Source organism: Macrobrachium nipponense, chromosome 12 (genome assembly GCF_015104395.2).
Source record: "Macrobrachium nipponense isolate FS-2020 chromosome 12, ASM1510439v2, whole genome shotgun sequence".
NCBI classification, from domain to species: domain Eukaryota; kingdom Metazoa; phylum Arthropoda; class Malacostraca; order Decapoda; family Palaemonidae; genus Macrobrachium; species Macrobrachium nipponense.
The window spans coordinates 103,457,019-103,474,838 of record NC_087205.1 but is presented as its reverse complement, the minus strand read 5'-3'; the positions used below and the strand labels follow the sequence as shown (position 1 = coordinate 103,474,838).

Below are 17,820 nucleotides of genomic sequence, written 5' to 3'. Positions count from 1 at the left end.
GGAGGTCTCAAGATGAAGCAACTCTCTCTCTCTCTCTCTCTCTCTCTCTCTCTCTCTCTCTCTCTCTCTCTCTCTCTCTCAAAGGATTGGGACCTTGAAACGTCAAGACAAGCAAGTATTAAAACTAAGGTCTTTTTATTTTGTTTAAAAGTGGTAACCTACAAGAGTTCCGAGATGACTGCAAGCATTAACCAAAAAAGCACAAATCTGCTCAAGCAAATGGAACGCAAACAGGGAATAACTATCAATATTAAAAGAAAAACGCAAAATATACCTACATACTATTCACCAAAACGTACTTAACTTTCGTCTTGAAAGATACATCACCAGCAGATATTTTAAGAGAGAGAGAGAAAGAATTTGGAGTGAGGTTGTGTATGTATGTAACTGTCGCTACATTGTGTGTGTATGCGCGCGCGCAAGGAAGGTACTGACAAAAGAAATATCGTAACCCAGTCTAAAGTGAATGAGAGTGAAGACCGTCTTTCCTTGTCAGTGAATTGACAATCTTGACAAGAGGTGAGAGGGAGGTAGTGCACATTCCAACTGCATGTCCCCAACTCACCACATATCTGTATATATACGTATGTGCCGTATGTATTCAAGAGTCAGCCGTCCTCATACCGTGTGCATAGATGTTTCATAACGAATCTAACATTCCTTTCGAGTCGTTATTCCTTTGGTCAGCTGTATTTCTTTGAGATCTGAGAGGTTCCTCCTGATTTCATTCTTCCTTCCCGACATTTTCAGGAATCCAGAAACCATACCAATGCATGTGTTCAGCGTCTTCACTTTTTCGATCATGTCCCTCCGTCACCTTCTGAGAAAATTCGGTAGCTCCCAAAAACACAAGTACCCAAATTTTACCACCAAGTGCCACAGCTACCCAACCCATGGTCCCGCTCCCGAAATGCCACCATCTGGCCCCTAGGGGATCATCAAAGGCCACAGTCGCTAAGTAAATACCCTATATACAGAAACAAGTTTAGCAGTGTAGCAGCAGAGGCAGCAGCTATACAAAGCCCGGTGTATTATGTTCAATAGGAAGAGCGCAACACTTTCTACGACCAAAGGGTGTCGTGTCGGGGCTAGTGGGGGGAATGAGGAAGGGGGGGTTCCGTCACTTCTCCTTCCCCATCCAACACCCCCCCCCCCCCCCACCCACCCAACACCGACAAGTGTTCCAAAACTTTCCGCTTCACTCTAATCACAAATGGATTCCAATTATGTTTAATCAATACGCTCGCGCTTGATATTATATCACTATGCCATGGAAGGGGAGATGAGGTGAATGAGGTGAGAATCGCACCGACCCTCTTCCTAAGGACGACCATTCCAACGCGGTTAAGACGCATGGTTACTGCCCTCACTCTCACGCCCTCCCTCTCAAGAGAACCTTTAAGGAAGCTAGCAAATGCCCTGTGCACAGACTTACAAAGAAAGTCACTCCACACGAGAGAGAGAGAGAGAGAGAAGAGAGAGAGGAGAGAGAATTTTGTTTTACATATTCTATGGAACGTCACGAAACATTCAGTGTGGTAACCTGAGAGAGGCATAGAAAACCTACACCACGAAAAAGATTGACCAATCACCACAATTAATTTAATTCTAAAAAGCAGGAATTGCAACAGTGCCAATAATAATAACAATAATACTAGAATGCATAATTAGTTTTTCTGTGTGTGGCAGAGGGGAAGGGGAAGGGAAAGAGCCTCTAAGTAAGTACAGCCCGAACTTGAGGGAGTCCACCCCTCCCTCCCTGGCGGGCCGTCCGTCCCCTTACCCCTTTTCCGATTTGTCGTTTTAGGTCTTGGAACCATCTCTCGCCATCAAGACATATCGAGCGAGAGAGATAAGGAATCACAAGGCGGGGGGAGAGGATGAGGAATTGGGGAGGAGAGCACAGGGGAAAGAGGGAAGGGGAGGGGGAGGAAGAGGAGGAGGAGGAGGAGGAGGAGGAGGAAGTCGGGGAGAGAATTTAAGGAAGGGGAGAGGATGGTTGGAGAATAGCCACCTCGGTGACGTCGGCGCATGCGCGAGATTCTCTTCGTGCCGTGTCACCAGTCAATAGAATTTGTTTATTCATTATGCCTTTATAAGGCCAGCGGCCTTTTTTTCCCGCGTCAATAATTATGAGTATTTAAATTATTCCACGGGAGGAGCGACGGAGGGGGGCACCAACCCCCTCCATCCAACTACCAATGCCCACGTCAATTCCACTAATCATTACATCTACAGTTTGGGAGTTAAGGGGGATGGAAATCTTTTTTGATTCTCTCTCTCTCTCTCTCTCTCTCTCTCTCTCTCTCTCTCTTCTCTCTCTGTGATTCGGAAAGAGCACTGAAGCGATTGATGTTAATAAATGAAACGGCTTTGGTACGAATGGACGAACAAGCGATATTTGATTCTCTCTCTCTCTCTCTCTCTCTCTCTCTCTCTCTCTCTATCAAAGGTGAGGGTAGTGCTTTACAAGGACTATAACTGACTCAAGATACGGTATATACAGAAGACTTGGAGAAAACTATAAGAAGTTCGGAGAGGATTTTTTCAGGGCAGGTTTTCGAAAAACAAAAATTAACATCATGATGCAAATGTCACGAACATTCACTGGTGAAGGCATGCCACGAACAGTCTGCGGATGAAAAGGATACAGAGAGAGAGAGAGAGAGAGAGAGAGAGAGAGAGAGAGAGAGAGAGAGGAGAGATGGCTAATGGCCTTTGCTATCTTTGCACCTCCTCCCTAATATGGGATACCCTCACAACGCAGGGGGCTGGGCTGCATATGCGACGACAAAGTCCTAATTCCCTTTTCCCAAGGAGTGCCTGATATTATCCTGTCCTTGGAAATAATAGTCGCCCGTTCGAAAATACTTGCCGATTTGCTTCAGGAGCCATTAAATCCCCACCGGCACCTTATTATACACCCCTTCTTCTTCTTCTTCATTTCTAATCCATATATCAGATATTTATCCTTCCTAATTATCCCACAATTACTGGCGACCGCTTACTAATTTTGCTGCGCATAGCGTTGTAGTCTTCCCTTAAATCCACTGCACACTGCGTAGAATCCGTTTGGAATGTTACGCTTACCTTCCATGAGGATGCGGCTATCTTTTCTCAAAGGCCCTGAACAATTATTAAAAAAATACTAAATCATAATGTAATGTATGTGACTGCTATTGTTGTGAATAAAAACTGATCCTAAGGGATAAGTGGAACAAACGAAATCAAGCGAGTTTACCGCAGTGTAAAAAAAAAATTAAATTCGAAGCTGTAAAAACATTCTCAACTGTAACTACAGGAGATATGACATATAGAACAGAGCTACGTTAAGGCTTAGATTTATGAGTTTACAAACTCCATTATCCTGCATTATTTTGAGGTGTAGGGGAAAGATATCCAAAGAAATAAGAAAACTTATGAATGAAGCACAATTAAACGGGAATCATGATTACAAATCTCCAGCAGAGGACATGTTTAGATGTCCAAACACTGTCACACATTACGGACACCAATAATGGACAGCAGTTAAAAAAATGGCTTCATAGTCAATTAAATACTTAATAACTGGTTCATAAAGAAGAAAACGAATCCATATATATACATATATATATAATGTATATATATATATTATATATATATATATAGATATTATATCTATATATATATATATATAAACACTGCTGACTCATTTGAACTTAATTCTATGAAAGAGAAAAAAATCTAATTGGCAGAGGTAATAAAAATGAAGATGTTCCTTTTACAATCACCTCATACGCCACTGATCTTCTGGAGCCGACCACAACATCGCTGAACGGTGCTTTATATATTCTTAGACAAGATTCAAACCCTTCAGGCCATTAATACAGATTGCCTAACCTATTCCCAGTCATGGGAGAGTAAGAAGCGGAGCGAACATGCTGGAATAAGAAGAAACGCTATGGAACTAGGGCTCCACATTCTATAAAAAGTCGCCATCTATAATCGAAAGCTTTTCTCATCGGAACCACAAGCCCTTTATGTTATCATGTAAATTTCAATGTCACAACCTTTCGAGAGCGGCCCTCTCAGTCACTAAAGGTTAAAAATAAAAGGCCACCTGAAACAAACCTGATTTCACGACAGCAAGTTCGAAGGCCAAATGAGGCGACTCGATTTATAAAAGGATGGACGAACTCGCACGCATTCTCGGGAGTGGAAATCAAACCCCAACCAACAACCCCTCTATCAACAGGTTCGTGAATCGATGGAAATGAAGCATAACGATCTAAAGAAGACTTCCTGTAACACACCCACAATCAGGAGTTCAACGAATGCTGTTATGATAATGATAAGGGACGGCGCCACTTTCTTCCGAGAGTTATTTTATCCACGGTTAAACAAATAAAACGAATTTAATTACTGCTGAGTCTTCCCCTGTTGCTTAAAAAAAAAAAAACGAGAGCCTTCAATCACTCATCGAGCAGCGACAGTCGCAAATCAAAACGTCACGTTACTGGCAGTCACCGCTCTCTACGTCGCTCGGATTTAATCAAATCACCTGTCCACCGTAATCGCTGTACTCTGACTTTTCCTTCAAATTCAAATATATATATATATATATATATATATATATATATATTATATATATATATATAAATATATATATATAGATATATATATATATATATATATATATATATATATATATATATAATATGAAATTCGTTGTCGGTTGGTCAAGAAGAATAAGATGGAACATCTTAATTTACCAAATAAGGATGCTCTACAAATATGAATAAATGTTAATAAATTTACAGTCTCGTGAAAACAAATTGTTAAAAAATCCACAATTATAAGTTAAAATATATTTCTATGTAAAAAACAAAGACTTTCGAACCCTCATCAGTGTAGACGTTAACTTCTACACTGATGAGGACACCGTTCGAAAGTCTTTGTTTTTTACACGGAAATATTTTTTTATATATAATTGTGGATTTTTTAACAATATAAATAAAGAAAAAAAAAAATCGATTGTCTGTAATGGAAGAGTCAAATTATCTGGTTTTTCTCTCTCAGCTGACAATAAATATCCGAAGCAGCTCGCTTCTGATTGGTCTGTATATCTGAATTAGTCATTCGTGGTAGGTCAGCACGAGCTTCAGCCAATCACAATTAGCTACGATGATACTGTCCGTAGATATTTACGTACTGTCACATCGACAAAAAACAGACTATAATGATTCTCAACTATTTGGCTCTTTAGACAAAAGACGCGAAAAAGAATAAAAGATGATAGACTAGACTTACACAGTAACTACAATGAATGAAAAATCCACCTTACCTTGAATATGATTTATAGGATGCGTGTGCTGTAATATTTGATCAGCTAACTTCTGAGCTGTGGGCAGGACTTCGGTGTGGTGTTCGCTTATAAGATACTGTACCATCTTCTGTAACTGCTGCCTGTCCATTTGTAGCAGCGTCTCTGCAAGGGTCATACGAAACAAAGGTTATCAACAAACAAGGGAAAATATTATCTATGACTATTGGCGGACGTTTCGAGATACTTGTTAACACTGCTTCTGTTACTGCCACAACAATAATTCCGTAGCACACACATTTTATTATACGTTCCAAAATTAAGGAATAAAAATAAACACGGGAAATAAAATAGCAATCACAACAGCAAAACGAACATTTGCCATCCTTCGCCCCTAGAATCAACATCTAGAGCGAAAGCATTAATCTTAATGAGACTTCTAGAAATATAGAAAACTGGTCTTTCAATCATTGACGTTCCTGAGCTAAAACCTTGATATATCAAACCGACTTTGCCATCTAAGTGCAACTAAATTAATATGATAAATAATATTTCTAAGGCGATTGTTAAATTGGCTTCGAGTTACTGGTATTCCAAAGTCACTCTGTAAACCAAACTTGATTAGCCTATCGTTCAAGTTGGAATAAACGTGGAAATGAGTGATATCAAGCAAAAGACATCAAAGCCAATTCCTGAATATGCACAGATGTCACTGTCTGCTACAAGTGTCACAATGATTAACTGACAACTCTGTTGGTTCCACGTAGAGTAGTATATATGGACAATTGTAGACTTACCAGAGATGGGTATCCTGAGTTGGACGGCATCTGCATGTCTGATGCGGTGTAAGGAGAGAGCGACCACATGGGGACACCAAAAGATGTCTCTCGTGTCGCACGAACATGTTACTGACGTGATTTTGCATCTGAAATAGAAAAAGGTCAGTCGTTAATAAAACCCCAACTGAGAAAGTGAGATACAAGGAGCTAAATATTTATTCAGCAAGCTAGAATTAAAATACTTAATCATAACTGACAACATATATTACTTTGTTAAAACTGGCAACATACAAATTAAGTTAAACACACACAAATTGTCTCAGAGAGAGAGAGAGAGAGAGAGAGAGAGAGAGTGGTGTTTAGGAGTAGGGGCAGGGGGAGGAATCTAAGAAACTGAGGAGGAGCAATGGTGATGTGCGGAGAAGCCTACAGCAGATGGAGGAGGAGGAAGAGGCGGCAAGACACATGGGCGCTGGTGGAGGATACAAGGGCGCATGTTGATGCGGTGGGCGATTCCGACAGAGGGAGGGAGGGAGGGAGGGGAAGGGCTTTTCGAAAGAAGTGTGCAGCAGAACCAGCGATTGATTTACGGTACAAGTAATGCATAACTTTAATTCTTCACCCTCTACCTACTTATGCCAATGTCCACAGCCTTAGAAGGATGGACCTGGCGGCAAATTAAACACGGCTTCACAATAGTTCCAAAAGGTATTCGACAAAAGGAAGAAACACGAATAGAAGAAACACCGACTAGAAATTTCGTCGAGAAAAATGTGTTGCTTTGAGCACGGTGGTCAACTTTTGACAAACGTGCCTCTTCGTCGTCATCGTAATGTAATTCAATTACCTACCCCAAGATAAAAAGCCTTCCGTAAACATCCTTGAAACCTCGAGTAATAAAATCCCAAAGATGCGACGCAGAACTATCATATCAGTTTCCAGGGAAAGGATTGAAAGGTATCAAACGTATCAATAACGGAGTTTTAAACATAAAATCTCAACTTCTTTAGTCACAAAAACATCTGAATGAAGCACCAATGAATACAGACTGAAAAAATATCAATAAAACGGAACATTCATTCTTGACATAAAAAAAAGCATAGATTATGCAGTGATGGATACACCTTTGAATTGCTACAATATTAAATATAATGTAAAACAAAAAACTATACAAGCACACGCAGCAATGCATAAAGTGCCTAACCAAGGAATCGAAATTAAACTAGAAAATTGCACTTAAATGCTCCTGCCAAGAGACTGCTTCCATTTATAATGATTTTTCCTAGAGATGTTCAAAAACTTGCCGAAGCCCGACTCCAATTCAACAAGCCATGTATCAGTTATGTTCTGACTGCGAAGGGAGTATAACTTTTATCTGTATCCTATCAATGAAAGATTCGGTGAAAGAACTACACTAATAAAGATTAATAAGATATTTCAAGCGACATGCGTACGTATATATAAAAAATCATTTATATACTACCGGCATTACCTAGTTACGTAGACTAAGTTCCCACATATTCAAAGACCACGGTCAAAAGTTTAGCATTCCAGATTTAACATTACGAAAAATAAAATAAAAACCGAAATAACAGAGAGAGAGAGAGAGAGAGAGAGAGAGAGAGAGAGAGAGAGAGAGAGAGAGAGAGAGAGCTACCACATAAGGATACTTATGACGATTAAAGACGAAAAGACGCCCTGCCAACACCCTTAGTCCTCCTCCTCCTCACACTTTCTTCATTTTGATGGTAATTTTCCTCATCAGCATGGAGATGGCTTTGACTAAAGAGAAGATTGGGGGGGGGGGGGTTTAAGAGTAGGGAAAACGTAGGGGAAGGGGGTAGGAAAAAGTTTAGGGGCAGGAGAGCAAGGGGAGTATGGGTAGTGTGAAGGACAGCATGCTTATCCTACTCCTCTCACACACTGCTGATTAAACTTCTGCAAGACTCAAATGCTTAGGACAGAATAATTACTCACACAATGGTCTGAAACATCTGTCTATATCCATCAAGTTATAAATACCAGCATTCTACAATAGTTCAGGCATATTCCTGATCCCGAAATCTATTTTGCAACGTGATTTGAATAATTACGATCACACATTAGCAACCGAATCGCTAACTTTAATGTTTAAATTTACCATTCACATGGAAGAAAACAATTTTTAACACACTATCGAAGAAATTCAATAACCCACTATCAAATATTGCATTTAAAATGGGGTAGACGAGGTCATTCACAGCAAAGAGAAATCTTTAGTACACGAGGTTATTCACAGCAAAGCGAAAAAAATCTTGCAATTCAAAGAACAATGGAAATAAAGAATGCAAATTTTGAAGGGACCTCTTACTATGTATTTCGAAAGGAGTCAAAGTATTTTAATGATGAATGACAAGGAATTTATTAGACTTTCTCAAAATGATTATTCGGAAACCTTGTTTTACAAAACTGACCTGTCAGAACCAACATTTCTCTCTCTTTCTTCACCGAGGCCCAAAATTAGGAGACTATCAAGTTTATAATAAAACCCAAGCAACCTTTCGTCTTGAACCTTACTAGAACTACATGACCAAACATAGGGTGTTTTGGGTATCTGGAAACGAACTTTTGAGAGAGAGAGAGAGAGAGAGAGAGAGAGAGAGAGAGAGAGAGAGAGAGAGAGAGAGAGAGAATCTATGTATTAAATAGCAGCAGCATTTTAACACGCAAATTAAATAATTTCATAATAACTCCAACCTCCGATCCCACCCAGGTCACCTTTCAATTACGCGACTCTTTTCATCAAAAGTAAATATTGTTTGCTTTAACAAACCAATTGCAAAAACCACACACATGCACTGCAACGCGCACAATAAACACCGTTCCTAAATAATAGCATCATAACCAAACAACGTAACTAGATACGGGAGTTGAATCGTTATTTCCTCATTCCGTGATGAACAGGTTAAATATCTCTGGCATAGAGTGTAATATGAACAGCGTTCCATGTGTTACGCATAATCTCTGCTGACAGATTAGATCACACTCATTCATTGGCCTGGCCAGCAACAACCTGCCTTTAAATCGGTGACCTTTCATTCGCTGACATTTTCAACTTTCACCTCTTGTTTCCTACAAAGGTAATAAATACTTATTCCTTGCTTGCACAGCAAGCAAATTCAAGAAGGCAGCATTCATATTTATGTCAGTGATGATTGTCTATAATTCAAATTTTGAAAATACGATTAAAAATATGTCGGTGAAGATTGCCTATAATTAAAATTGTGAAAATAAGAAAAAAATATATGAAGTTTGTAAAGTCAGGTTTCACTCCAGCAGATAATTAACCAAGTTCCAGGTATTGCAATACTACTACTTTGCAATGATGCAACAGCATTCCACACAATCACTTCATCGAACTTTTACGGCAGGAGCCAATGTCCCATTAAAACCATGAAGTAAAATGATTCGAATATAAAAACAAATAACCGAAAGGAAAACTCAAAAGGAAAATAACAACAACAAGAGCAAGCACGTGTCACCTCAACACCAGCGACAGCAACAGAGTCCTGACCGTGAACTCTTCCGGGCAGCAAGGACACAACTACCTTCCTACTCTGCAACGCCCCCCCCCCCCCCCGCCCCTTCCTCGCCCGCGCCCCCTCCCCTCGAACGAATCTTTCTTTTTCCTCATTTTCTTTTGGATATTTTTTTTCTCTTGTTACCAACATAAAAATAGACCCTCGTTTAGAACGAACTGTGACCTACTTATTCATTTCTGCCTATTGTTCTACACGCAGTTCATCACCCTATGAAGAAACGCATTCTGAGTCATGAACAGTAAATCAATGCTGTTTCATACTGCAGGTCAAAACAATGCTCGGCTGCAATAACGACCAATTAGCAAAATCAAAAGGTCAAAATGTTAACCAGAAAAATATGAACTATATCAGAAGGTTTATTAAAAATACTTAAAAAGCCTGACGCTAAATATTTCGAATGCCACGAATCAGAGATCCGACGCAGAGTGTACAGAACAGATACCTGAATGTATATATATATATATTTATATATAAAGGTGCATGCCGAACAATACGGCGAAAACTAAACGGAAATGTTGGAAAAGGGCGCAGTACTGGAAGATTTCCGTGGAACGTTCAAACAAACGTGAAAATCGTCTCCCTGTACAACTCGTAAATCGCAGATACTACTACCACTACCACGCTACGCAATATTGTACTTGCATATACGAATTTTACATATGCATACACGAATGTATATAATGCATACAGCCTCGCACAATTCCACCTATAACCGGCAGACTAAAGCATGTGGCATCGTTAAATGGACAAAAAAAAAGGGGGTGGGGGGTTAGGGAAAAGGATCCGAAAGCACGGAGTCGAGTCAGGTTTAGTCCCCCTTGCCCAAGTGCCAATATCTGGAATACTGCACGTAAATTCCCAACTTCCCTGACAGTGTTGTTCCATTATGGAAATTCCGAAATTCCACTATGACTCTCCTCTTCCACCTCCTCCCCCCACACTTCCTCTCTCTCTCTCTCTCTCTCTCTCTCTCTCTCTCTCTCTCTCTCTCTCTCTCAGTATCCAACTTTAAACCCCTTCCCCCCCCCCCTCCCTTTCTCTTTTGTCCCTTCCCTTTGATTTTCCACGACTCTCATTACCAATACTACAGCGATGCAATAACAACGTTACTACTGCATTGTATTCAGTTGTTCATTTCCCTACTGCATCGACTCTCACCTCATTTTCCGTTATTTGCACCAAAGTGCTTTCATTCAGTTTTTTCTCTTTTTTTGTTCCCCAACACCACTTATACAAAATCTACGCCCGTTATCAGCGTAGTACACACAAATCCTCGCCAAATGTCCTGAATTAAGACTGAAATGTTTTTTATGCCGTTTTCCGATGTTTCTCATTCAAGCGAATTCCGTCCAGCCTTCAGAATACACAAAATATGCATCAATCTTTCCCCCCCTCTCACAACTATCCTCTCTCTCTCTCTCTCTCTCTCTCTCTCTCTCTCTCCATAGCAGTGCGGCGATATTCCAAACCAGTAACTTTAATATCAATTGTATATAACTTTAATCGAAACTGAACAGATGGCAATATTCGATAAATCTTACAAATAATGATTTTGCTCCATTCGATCTCTCGTGTGTTTTAGTGGCGGTTTCATCCTTCCCCTGCTTCCTCTTCCTTTCTTCTGCTTCCTCTTCCTTTCTTTCCAATCGCAGTTTCTTCCCCATTCCCCTGGCAATCCAATCCACCTTCTCCATCGGCCGCCTCCCCTTCTCTCTTTTTCATAACTATTTCCATTTCCTCTCGGGTTATTCCCTCCACCACTCCCAACAGACTCGCAGGCAATGGTATTCACCAAAATCTCTCTCTCTCTCTTCTCCTCCTCCTCCTCCTCCTCTTCATTCTATACTACACAAGTACCAGCCATCTCCTCCCGGTCTTCCAAGAGACCAAACAATGCCTATGCCCCTAATAATCCAGGCCTCCTAACAACCTCTGGTGCTTAACCAATGTGTTTGAGCTGTGGAGCTCTTGCATACACACGAGAAGAGAGAGAGAGAGAGAGAGAGAGAGAGAGAGAGAGAGAGAGAGAGAGAGAATTTTCTTATCTCGAGTTTCTTATCTTGTTTCACCTCCTCCTCCTCCTACTCCTCCTCCTCCTCCTCCTCTTCCCCCTGCGCCTTGGGTGGCAGGAGGCCCAAGCTAAGCCTCCTCCTCCTCCTTACTCCTGTTCCTGTTCCTTGTGGCGTCCGTCGTCGCCCTCCATCTCCTGCTCTTCCTCTTCCTCTTCAGGAGCAAAGGTGTCAGACACACGGATATCATAGTGGAATTATCAAATTATCAAGCCCAAATTAAACGAGGCAACAGCTGTCGCAGCCCGCAGTTTCCCCTCGGTCATCAAATGTCACTTATGTCCCTTTTTCCCTCATATGCAGAGGCAATCTTTGTGCAGCCACAGGGGTAACATCGATCCAAGAGAAAACACGCGATATTCACCCTTAAACCCTTAGGCCGTAAGGATGGTGTCTGGAGATGGCAAGAGCTCTCTCGCCCTCTTCCTCCCCCCCTCCTCCTCCAAACCAGCCCCCTGGGGGGCTCCCCCTCCCTCGAAAACCTCGTAATCGTTTGTTTTTGCGCTTTGCTGGTGGGAACAGAGTTGAAGGGGATGGGGCCTTCCACGACTTAAAGTGCGATGATCCAAAGGCCGCTCCCCGGAACCCTTCCACCTCTGGACCAAAATTCGACTCTGCCTCCATTTTTGGAAGCCCTGGCAAACCACCCACGGAAACCACAAGTCACGCCCATGACAACGACAAGGGACGCCCAAAGAAGCTACCCAAGTCATTTTAAAGAGCTTTGAACGTTCAAATTCAGGAAAGTGAGATGACATCCAAAAACGATCAATCCAGCCCCTCCGCAAGGGCACCTCCCCTTTAAGCTAAGCGGGGAGAGAGAGAGAGAGAGAGAGACAGGGCGAGAGAGAGGGAAAGCGGGAGAGAAGAGAGAGAGAGGAGAGAGAGAAAGAGAGATAGATAGAGGGAGAGAAAGAGAAGCAAAACCAATTATCAACGAATGTCTTGAATGTAAATATATGGGCATCTTACACGAAGAGTACATTTCAAACTGAAAAAAAAAATGAAGAGTGACGAAGAAGTGCAATGAAAAAAGAAGCCGACTTGCAACCGACAGACGAGATCGGAACGACGCTTAAAAAAAAGACTTCTAGATAAAAACAATACAGAAACGGGGAAAGGGCACATAAGTGCAATGAGAGCGCCAACAGCGGCGGCGGCGGCGGCGATGGTGGCGGCGTTGCAGGATTCACGAGGGCCTGTCAACTTTAATGAATGAAAGAGTCGGTCAGTGGATGGATGAGGAGGAGGAGTGGCAGAGGGTGCTCGCCAATGGAAGAAACATTGAGATAATAAGCGATTGGTAAGGAAGCACTAATAATATATATATATATATATATATATATATATATATATATATATATATATATATATATATATATATAGATATATATAATATATATCTATTATATATATATATATAGACTAATTTTTCAATACCTGCAGTCTAACTATATTCCATGCATACAATTAGATGCAAATTGAAAATTAATAAAAAATAAAATAAAATAAAACAAAAATTAAAAAACCTTGGAGGAAAATATCACTGCAGATCTAAAATACAACATAAAAAACTAGTAATTAATTACAGTAAACATATACACAGGAGAGAGAGAGAGAGAGAGAGAGAGAGAGAGAGAGAGAGAGAGAGAGAGAGAGAGAGAGAGCTGAACTTCCTGCGTCATTCATACACATTTTCACTATCTCTGTCAATAGTAAAATTTACACCACGGCGCAGCAACGTCAATGGGATTTTTTTTTTTTTAATGTCCTGTACAATATCCCTGCCATTACCATCCCCCAAAAGCAGTTCAATACTATATTTAACCCAGCCCAACGTGGCAGAGGACCGGTTCTTTTTTGCCAAATACAATTGTTTCTTTGCCTGGACATTATGACCAAGGTTGTCAGCGCTGAATTCAAAACTATCTATATAAGTGATTTAATATTTTGTTTTCTTTCTTGTTCTAAAATGTTGTTTTTTTTTATCCATTCGATGGTCTGAGCTCATTTTCTTTCATTTCATATTTTTTTTGGGTTTTCCCGGACAGTTTTCCAAACATTACCGTTAACATGGCCGCTACAGTTTTACCTGAAAACAAAAGTAGCATCAGGACAAAACGAACGAAAACACACACACACGACACACACCAGGATGATATTCAATAACAAACAATAATCCTCCAGCGTTCGTGTAACAGCGTTTTCTAAGCCAATGAAATTAAAAAAACTACAGTAAAACATTTTACAACTGGACCAGAATAAACTGATTAAAAACAAACAAACAAGGCAGCCACCACTCCCATCCCCAGACCGAAAAATAATAATAAAAAAATAAAAAAAACATTTCGACGCAACCCAATAAAAAAATGAAACGACTGTAAGTGAATTATCAAGATAAAATGCATTCCAAAGTGACCAAGAACAGTAGGAGTGTGTCCGTCCGTGATCCTGCCAGGACTCCCACCCCCCCTTCTTCCTTCCTTCCTAGCCTATCTGGACCCCTTCACCACCTCCCCTCCCCTCCACTACCCTCTCCCCTCCCCGACCTTTGATCTGGAAATTTACTATCGGAGATACACTCGCACCTCTTTAAGAGAGAAGGGCTGGCGCTACGAGGGAGCAGAAGCAGCAGCAGCAGCAGCAGCAGAAGCAGCAGCAGAAGAAGAAGCAGTAGCAGTAGCAGGGGGAGGAGAAAGAGAAATTAAAGTCAACAGATCTCTGTTTCCTCATGGATGGAACAATTAAGGGGAATGCATGAAAAAGAAAAGGGATATGAAAACACTAAATTAGGTCGTGCATTATCGTCATGAAAATCAAGGTATTTGTTTCGGGAGAGAGGAGAGAGAGAGAGAGAGATTTTAGGACACCGGTCATTCCAATTAGAATGATGAAAAATATGATTCATATTAGAAGGCGGTCTCTCAATTGGTCCGTTACACCTCATGTCATAATTTTTTATTATTTTTTTTTTTTTGTATCCTCTTCTCTCCTCTTCTCCCTCTGTCTTCCCCCAAACGAGATGTGAATGCAGAACCAAGTCGAGGAGACTGGAAGCGCTATTGACCCATCTTGCAGATGTTTTACTGAGAGAGAGAGAGAGAGAGAGAGAGAGAGAGAGAGAGAGAGAGAGAGAGAGAGAGAGAGGGGAGGGGTGATTTAAAAAACCAACCTAAGAAGGCGGCAGAAGTTTGTCGTTTGTCATGGAAATGAATCTTAACAAATAACCATCACGGTCTAGTGGAAAGTTTAGGCCATGTAATGCAAAGTCTAAAAAGACGATTTTCTTCATTTGGCGGCTATTTACATGTAAAAACATACAGCTCTTATACTACACATATCAAGGAATATGTGCATGTACATATTTTCACACGTTTCCACTAAAATCGGCAAAACCAGACAGGTATACTACTACACCCGGAAACATAAAATACTAATACCAAAATTCCACAATATATTGGGAAACTCATTTGCATAGAGTAAAAGGCCCACAAATACAGAGTATTACAAACCTAACGCGGGCACATTAATGAAATCCGTGAATATGAGGTAAGTGAGGAGTTTCCCCTCATGACCACACAGTTTCATTTAACATTTTCAGAGAGAGAGAGAGAGGAGAGAGAGAGAGAGAGAGAGAGGCTCTGTCACCGTCACTCACAATACCGACGCATGTCACCAACCTCTTATCATTTCCGTCATTTTCCTCTATCAACACTGCACGTTATGGGCGAGGTGATACTCGCCTCTCTCTCTCTCTCTCTCTCTCTCTCTCTCTCACACACACAATTACTACGGTCAACATTTTCGATGAAGGAGAGAAAATATTAGAACGTGGTAAAATAGCTGAGGGGATAACAAAACTAACTCAAATTGGACGTTGCGAGTTGCAGCCAAGTCCTGAAACCACTTTTCTCGAGGATCGCCTCAATTTTTGTCTCCATCGCGTTCCGTGAAATAAATAACAACAGCTGACAACGATCACGTAACTGTCGAAAAAAGACATCATCTTTAAACAGGGACATAATCCAAGTGTCAGGATACTTTAATTGGCAATGGCCTTTCCAGTCGGCTTTAAAGACAAGTGCTTTGCGGGTCAGCCAACAGAGCCTCTATGACGCTGCACCATAGGGATCAGGCGTCTCTCAAGGAAAAGAAGGCAACATCCCCTTTTCAACTTTGCCTCCCTCCCTCACCTCTCCCCTCTCCCCTCTCCCTTCCTCTCGAGGTGTCCCCTCTCGGTACCTACGACCCTAACCGGTTTCCCATCCTGACACTCCTACCTCCCCACCTCCCCCTCCATCCCCGGGGCACAATCGCTCCTCCCCTACTACCTCCCAGATGAGCAACAGGTTTAGGATGAGGGAAAAAAAACGACTAAAAAAAAAGGAGGAGACGAAAAAGAGGAGGAAGAGGAAGCGAAGAAAGAGGACTCCTATATTCCAATCAAAACAAAAAGGCCCCTTTAAACACATCATCTCATAATGAAGAGGAAATGGACTTCGCTTTGAGAGGTGACTTTTCCTTTACTCTTTATTTTCTTTTTTTTTTTTCTCTCTCTCACTCCTTCCTTGGACATCCGAGTCTTGCACAGCGCCTCCAACTGAGGTTTTAACACCATTCACCCAGACGTGGTGGCCCTTACTAAATACAGGGGTACACGAAAGCACATATATGTATTTACATACGCGAAGAGAGAGAGAGAGAGAGAGAGAGAGAGAGAGAGAGGAATAGGGATAGAGAGAGAGAGAGGAGAGGGAGAGAGCCTTTCTGAGAAAAATGAGAAAGTCAGTTAATGGCAGTAACCCAAACTTGAATTGAGACAACACTAAAATAAATGAAGATGAGGGATGGGAGGAAACGTAGACACACCTCACGATGAACTGCTTGGTGGAGCCCCCAAAGGTATTTCTCTCTCTCTGTTTTCACGCTCCTACTCGATTTTCCCTCACTAATGCTGCCTCCACAATCGCGCAAAAGCACAGCAACCCGGCAGCACTGCAGCACCATTTTTCTTGGTTTGTAGTTAAGAGGCTTTGAATTGCGGGGGCGGGGGGGGGGGAGGGTTTGAGGGGAATCTAGTATAGGAGTTTCAGATGGGGGCTTCATGGGAGGGGGGAGAGCGGGTAGGTAGGAGTGGTCTGCATAATTGGGTGCTAGTAAACAGTGCACGTCTCGCCTGCATTATTGACAACACCAGCAACCAACCACACCCTCGCTATCCCTTTCCAACTTTCCACCTCCCACAATCCATCAGGTTAGCAATTGTAGGGATAGTTGATGGTTTTTTCAGTTTACTTGGTACTACTGGTCGATTCTAAAAAGTTTTCCTTCCTCCTCCCTCATTGAAATCTGGGCTTCAATTTTCTATCATTTTCGAGCCCTAAATTCATGTTCAAATAAATCGATCTTTCCGCAGCCTTCGTTGAATTTCAAATACTGACTATCAAGAATACTAAAATATAAGTCATTACCCAACATTATCAGACAATTACCAATCTCCATTCAAATTAGCAGATTTGAGAGCGGTGACCAAAAGTTTTGCATTTCAATTGATATTTTTAAAAAAAATTACGGCAAAACTCAAAGAAAGACTGAACATTTTATAAAAATGTCCTCAGCCTTCATAAAAACAAACACCACTAGCCAATGAATGAAGTGATATCTTAACATGATCTCCAGACCTCTTAATTAGAACTATGACAATCAAAACAAGACATTTCAGAGTTGAAATTGGCTTGCGTGTGATGGCCAAGCCGAGATCAATAAGCTAAGAACAATTCTTCAAGACAGAAGGAATCCAGGAACCGAACCTGGTGAAACGACTTGCTCCAATGCCTTGCGCCGAAACCTACACTGCAGAAGTACCAGTTTGTCAAAAAGTGAAAGGCCAAATCGGCAGCCGTGACAGGAAACCCCAAAACGCCAAGGTCCAACAACGAAACAAAAGACGAGAGAAGCTCACACCTAAGAAACATGGAAATTCAAACTCTCGTTGATTACTAAAGAGAAACAAATGCTACTTAACCCACTGGCACCATCAGGCTCCCGTTATGTTTAATTAATTGAAAGATCATTTTGAATGATCGGTC

General features: G+C 41.3%; 1 protein-coding gene across 5 annotated transcripts in view; it reads right to left on the bottom strand.

Annotated features, from left to right (window-relative positions):
- Nucleotides 1–17,820, bottom strand: part of LOC135224723 (zinc finger SWIM domain-containing protein 4-like) — a 288,431-nt gene that overhangs the window by 14,196 nt on the left and 256,415 nt on the right. For all 5 annotated transcript variants that reach the window (XM_064264019.1, XM_064264017.1, XM_064264014.1 and 2 more), the window contains 2 exons: nt 6,100–6,227; nt 5,324–5,467 (listed from right to left, as the gene is read on the bottom strand). In XM_064264019.1, the coding sequence (XP_064120089.1) occupies nt 5,324–5,467; nt 6,100–6,227 (272 nt within the window). The remainder of the gene's footprint in view (nt 1–5,323; nt 5,468–6,099; nt 6,228–17,820) is intronic.